The sequence below is a fragment of the Rhagoletis pomonella genome, unplaced genomic scaffold (genome assembly GCF_013731165.1).
Source record: "Rhagoletis pomonella isolate Grant_MI unplaced genomic scaffold, Rhpom_1.0 Rhpom_scaffold_00008, whole genome shotgun sequence".
Taxonomy (NCBI): domain Eukaryota; kingdom Metazoa; phylum Arthropoda; class Insecta; order Diptera; family Tephritidae; genus Rhagoletis; species Rhagoletis pomonella.
Window position 1 is genome coordinate 17,902,448 of NW_023458562.1, and position 6,527 is coordinate 17,908,974.

The 6,527-nt window shown below is 36.8% G+C and overlaps 1 protein-coding gene across 1 annotated transcript; it reads left to right on the forward strand.

Moving 5' to 3' along the window:
• The first annotated feature begins 2,760 nt into the window (after positions 1–2,760).
• Positions 2,761–3,858, forward strand: LOC118745204 (uncharacterized protein K02A2.6-like). Its single transcript, XM_036478729.1, has one exon. The coding sequence runs from the start codon at positions 2,761–2,763 to the stop codon at positions 3,856–3,858; it is 1,098 nt and encodes a 365-aa protein (XP_036334622.1).
• Positions 3,859–6,527: the final 2,669 nt, after the last annotated feature.

Below are 6,527 nucleotides of genomic sequence, written 5' to 3' on the forward strand. Positions count from 1 at the left end.
TATTAAAATGAAAACAAAATTCCATATTAAAAATCTTTACTATGAAGGCACCTGGTAGCCCTTGAAAATATCTGTGTGGTTTCTAAAGCAAATTTGAAAATGATGTTTCCTCAAATTAATTTAAATAAATCAAGAATTGGTAACAAGATGGAAAACACCACTTACAGGTCTATTCTGCACGTTACCGAAGATTTTGTAACCGGAAAATTGTATTACCAAAAAATGTTACCAGTTCTTGTCGCCACGATTCGAGGTACGTTGGTAATGCAGTTAAAATTTTCAGCAATTCAGCTATGAAGAATTGTGCAAATCCTGGCATTGCATATTTCACGGGGCAATAATTTGTTATCAGCTTATGAGATGGTAACAAAATTTACCGGTTACAAGAATGCACAGAATGCGAAAAAGGTTTAAAAATTGACAGGAACTTTATTTACCGGTTACACACTTTATATTACCAGCGCAGAATAGACCTGTTAAAGCGGCATTCTTTCCACAAACGAATCGGACATTAATGGGACATTCTTTTTGGGAAGTTTTTCTCGAAAACAATGCGTCTAAACGTATAGTCGAAATGTTGCTGCATAATATTCGATAAAGTGGAGACGATTGAACCGGGGATATTTTAGCTGCTGGGAGAAAAGCATTTTTTTTCGAAAGGAACAAATTTTCATTATGAGTTGTATGTATTGGCGATATCAGTGCCATTATTAATAAGAGCATCAGTATCGGTATCAGTTCCAGTGTCAGTATAAGTATTAGTATCAATCTCAGTATTACTATTATCAGCATCAGTGATGTCGGTATCAGTAAAAGCATCAGTGACAATCAAAATTAGTATCAGTGTAAGTAATTCCAGTGTCACAGTCCTTTCAGTATTAATCGTCTAACAAAATGTCAAAACCTTAAAACTTTAACATAAGAATATAATGGGTTTCGTTAATTAGGGTCATACAATTGTGGGCTTTACTAATCAACGTCCAATAATTAACAGATCCTCTGAAGCACAAAATTTGGCTAATTGCTTACATCATCTACAAGTGACAACTATTTTCACCCATTTAAACAAACTAGCTCAGATGAAGGCAGATTATTATAATTGTATTGTAGGATAGACAGAAGGATAGGATACTTCCGATAAGCAACTACAAGGACATTTAACATTAAAACACCTACGCACACGAAAATACTACTGAGACATATTGTAATAGGTCACAGAATAACTTGTAACAATTAACCACAATTAAGGCACTTTAATTAAGGTCACAAAATTAAGTAGAATGGGAAGCATCGACCAACTTAATTTAAATCTTCATACATACATACCTATTCGTTAACTATTTCAAGAGAACAATGCTCTTGCATGCCGTGCGCTTAATTATGAGTAAACAAAGCAAATTCTCCAAAGTGTGTCGTATCTGGCCAAGGATTGTTCGTTAAGAGTTCGGCACGAAATGACAGACACAATAGCCGTTCGCTGCAGACAAACAATTACTTATACATACTTGTAATTATTTGGAAATGCGAATATTTGCTCTTGTTAATATTGTCAACATAATTGAATACTGGCAAATGAGTTCACAAACACAGACGGTTGTCAAACTAGAATAGAGCACACTTTTGCCTTATATAAATAACAAACTATAAGTACATATGTGTGTATGCCGTTATTTGTTAACAGGCCATCATAATCAATCGCGTGCCATCAATGTTGGGTGCCTCAGTTGGCTACCAAAAAATGTAGCATATCCAGAAGGCGGCGCACGGTTTTCGTAATACATTTAATCATACATAAGGAGAGGCATGCATGCATATTTGCACTTACATAACCAGAAGAACTTACACTTATTTAAACAGCAGTCTTAATAGAGCAATGTACGAGGTAGTGGAGAAGGGCAAACACCATCATTCGCGTGCGTAACTGGGCCATTGCCATTGTTCTTGTGTATTTGGCTATTCCAGCATTATTGTCATGTTTTCTTGGAATGTTCGTGCTTCGTTCAACCGCATTTCTTACAAAGGATTTGTTTACCGCTTCCGTAATTTTTCCCATCCTTAACAATGCCGTTTTTGTCGCCGGCATTCTCGCCACACTTCCGCTCTGACACGTTTTTATACGGCCAAAGAACATGCTTCAAGTTGAGTGATAAATATCATGTAGCAAGCACAGCGAGAGAAAAGTAACAGAATTCGGCTGGCGATGGTGTGACCATTGAAGGAGGAGACTGCCACACTTTATATTGGGGACTTGGTAATGGCAATTACTAGTGAAATAATGACGCTTGATAATAAATTCCTTTTGTATACAAAAGTCGATCTGGCTCTTTAAAGTGACGAAGTAGCCAGTGTTACTTTTGTTTAAAAATATATGGCCGTATTCATAAAAAATAAAGTAGGTTTAAGGAGCTTTTTAAATTGACGTTTCAACACATTTTTCAATTTATAAACCTTTTTTAAAGCCACTTTATCTTTTATGAGTAAGCGCCGTAGTATTTATACACCAAGAGGAAAGGTCAGGTGGCTCGATGCGGTATATGCACGGAAATTGGCGGCTCAGGATGTGTCGAAAGGAAAAGGGCGGAAAAAGCCAGATTATTGGCATCACAGCAGACAGTAAACAAAACCAAATTACAACAAAACCAACTATAAAGCCGAAAACAAAAGCGCTGACGATGACATCAAAGAAAAGATGAGATTCAATAAAAAACCAACACACACATACATACTTATGTATGTACTTATGTAGATACATATAACACCATGATTCTTATGTATACGCACTTAGCGAAAATGGAATCGGAGATTGAGGATATTGTAAAGATGTGTGCGCCTTGCCAAGCTACTCGTCACGAGAGTGCTCATGCGCCAGTACATTGGTGGGAAACAACGAAAAATCCATGGTCACGTCTCCATGTTGATTTTGCTGGCCCGTTTCAAGGTAAGATTTTCTTCATCGTTGTAGATTCGTTCTCGAAGTGGCTTGAAGTTTTCTTGGTGAAGTCAACCTCATCGCAATCGGCTATCAAACCCCTTCGATCACTCTTCGCAACTCATGGGCTGTCGGATGAGATAGTGTCAGACAACGGGACAGCATTTACATCCGATGAATTTAAAACATTCATGCAAGACAACTTAATTCGTCACATTCGCTGTGCCCCATTTCACCCGTCGTCCAACGGTCAAGCAGAACGAATGGTGCAGACAACGAAGGACTTCTTGAAGAAAACACCAGAGTGGCCGGACATCGACTTAAGGCTGTCACGGTTTCTTTTCAATCAGCATATTACGCCGCATACATCTACTGGTCGTTCACCTGCAGAGCTTATGTTTAAGAGACAACTAAAGACATTTTTCGATAAAATTCATCCGCACGAATTGCCTACTGCAAAGCACGAAATTGGCAGGGAGAAGTCCTTCAACGATGGAGACCCAGTGTGGGTGCGAAACTACTCCACAGGACCTAAATGGGTACCAGCGAAAATTAATTCAAGGAATGGACCCATATCATATGCAGTTCAGCTGGACGACGATTCGCGTATCATAAAACGGCATCTAGATCAGATAAGAATTCGACATGTAGCTGAGCGGGGTGATGACTTAGCTCTCCTTAACCAAGACTCTAAAGAGCCAGAAACCTCATCGAAATCGCGGTCTGCAGTGATGGATGAGAGCAGTCCATCTTCTCTACTTCAAAAACAGTCCAATTCAGAGGGTTCTTCGCAGCATCGGTCGTTCCCCTCCACCGCAGCAGATAGTTCGACACCACTGGATGCAAGCATCTCATCAGACGGTTGCACTCCACGACGATCCAATCGTGTTCGACGTCCACCAGATTTTTACAGCGTTCCTGCGCGTTAAGGGGTGTAATGTCTGAGTAAATCTCTTGCACTCAAACTTACTTAATGCACTCATTCGCTCACTTGGCAATCGCTTGAGTTTGGCAATAATAGGTGTCGCGTAGCGAACATTGTACTCTAATTATATATATTTAATAAAGTTGTTGCTGAATACTAAACATATGTACTACTAGTAAAAATATTGTAAGGAGAAAATCTGTCACTTAAAATAACCCCAACTGGTTTATCTTCATAGCCGTGTTTTTACCCCGTTTTTTTTTAAGTCTTCACATGTTAAGGCAACAACAGACCACATTATGATACAATCCTATACCCGAAGTTCCTCTGTTCCTCTATCGATAACGACTAAAAATCTCGTTAAATACGCCTATAAAAATAGCGGTAAATATTTATTGATTTAAATATAGTTGTACCGATAATTAATTTAAAAAATTAAGTATCGATAGAAATATCGAAACGTTAACACTCGTGTCGCCTGAACTTCTGCACATTTACTAAATCCTATATTTCCGCAAATCCTTGAGTTCTTCGAGTCTTTCGATATTTTTCTTGAATTCATTCTAAAAACTTTCAGTTCCCTGTACATATTAAGTTAACTATTTTACGCTATTCTTTATGGATACCATAGCGGTGCAGATGAGCCACCTTGAGGGGTTATTTGGCTTGTAAAGTTTACTAAGCTCTCTCTCTTAGTATGGAGATATAAAGTAATCCGTGTAGATCTTGGGTTTTTGATTTTAAATAAGACGCTTAAAACAAAACTAGTTTGTTCTGTGTGCGGTCAACATTTGGCTGAAATTATTTTTAAGAAGTAAATGTCAGAGAATGTTCTTTAAAGTGAAAATACATAACGTCCTTTTCGTCACCGTCACCGTCGCAGGCAGTTGTCAAAATGCTGATTCGGTGTATTTTTATGAAGTAAGTTAGATGAACAAGCTGACGGTGACGGTGCCACACAAATTAGCTCAACTCTAAATTTCGCTTATGCCATTGCGTCAAATGACAACTATTCAGTGTTTTGTTTACATGTCTGAACGTAAATTTTTCCAGTTTGTGAAAAGTTTTAGATTTATGGAAAAACGAAATTTAAAAAAATTATGGAGGAAAACCTAATAGAAGAAGTGCAAAAGTAAAACGCAACTTTTGCAAAGATTAGCAGCGAGTTTATGATTTTTCGGACGCTACGTCAAACGGATAGTGTGTAACTTGACGCATAATCATCGTTGACGGTGATGATGACGGTGACGGTGCCGCAATGGATGGTATGTACTTGCACTTTAAGTTACATAATCAAGCTGACGGTGACGCATTAATTAGCTCAACTCTCAATTTTGCTTATGCGATTGCGTCAAAAGACAACCATTCAGGTTTTTTTTTACATATTTCAACAAAAAATTTTTCAGTTTGTGAAAATTTTAATATTTATGGAAAAACGAAATGTAAAAAATTATGGAGGAAAAGCTAACACAAGAAGTGAAAAAGTAAAAGGAAAATTTTGCAAAGAGTATCAGCAAGTTAATGATTTTTCGGGCGCAATGTCGCAGGAATAGTGTGTAACTTGACGCATAAGCATCGTTGACGGTGATGGTGACGGTGGCGGTGACGCTGTCGCAATGGATGGTATGTACTTTCACTTTTAGGGCAATAATAAAGATTCCGACATCCAATTCTGTTTTAAGTGTTTTACTAAAAAAAAGATCTAGATACATACATACGGTGGCAAAAAAATATAAAAGGACCCGTCATTTTTAAAATTTTGGCTATTTTTCGTTTCTTTATGTATTTAAGTCAAAAATTTCAAATATTTTATTGAAAATATGCACGTAGGCAGTTTTGTTGCCCATTTTGGTATAACAAAGTGTAGTTTTAAGGTAGCTAGGCCTTACCGTTAAAATCTTATAACTTTTTTGCTGAAGGTGTTGTGCTTTTTACTCCATATAAAAAAATTGTCGAATATACAAAAAAAAAATCAAAGGTAAGTTCTAAGAACTTCAAACGTGTACTAATTGTATAAAATTCAAATTGCTAGAAAGCTTCATGCCAAAATGTTTTCTAAAACTTTGTCGAATTTTCCAAATTTGTGCACAAATTTAAAAATTTTAATTATTTACATGGTTTTAGTCAGATAGTGGGCTATACTTTCAATAAAAATAATAAGCATTCAATAACCAAAAAAAAGCAAACAAATTTGTTTGCTTCTTTAAATAACCAGTCAAAAATACCGTTGGCATTTTATACACATTCAATGTATGTATATTCACATGTGCTTTTGCACGCTTGTAAGGGCCTACAAACTTTTATAAAACTTTTTTCTCTCTGTGGTCTCTTTTTGGTAGGCCATTCATACGATTGTTTAATAGATTAAACAAGAATTCTGGGCACATACTTTAAGGCGTTGAAGCCGAAGCGAAAAGTCACATTGTAAGGCAACTTTAGTATTTAGTATTTGATTTTCACAAACTTTTGCCTAAGCTTTTACCAAAGATTGTTGACATGAAAACTAATTAGATAAAATCCCAAATGTAGGCTATATAAAGCGTGTCAGTTGGCTTATGAATATGCAAAGAGATTGAAGATTTGAGCCAACGCTGCGTCTAAAGGACGACTATGTGTGTGGTAAACACTTTAAGTGTGTATGAGTGTGCGTTCGAATGTGAGGTTGACCAATAA

Bases quoted from the DNA above. Each gene is read 5' to 3' on its own strand.
- LOC118745204 (XM_036478729.1), top strand. From the start codon at position 2,761: ATGATTCTTATGTATACGCACTTAGCGAAAATGGAATCGGAGATTGAG.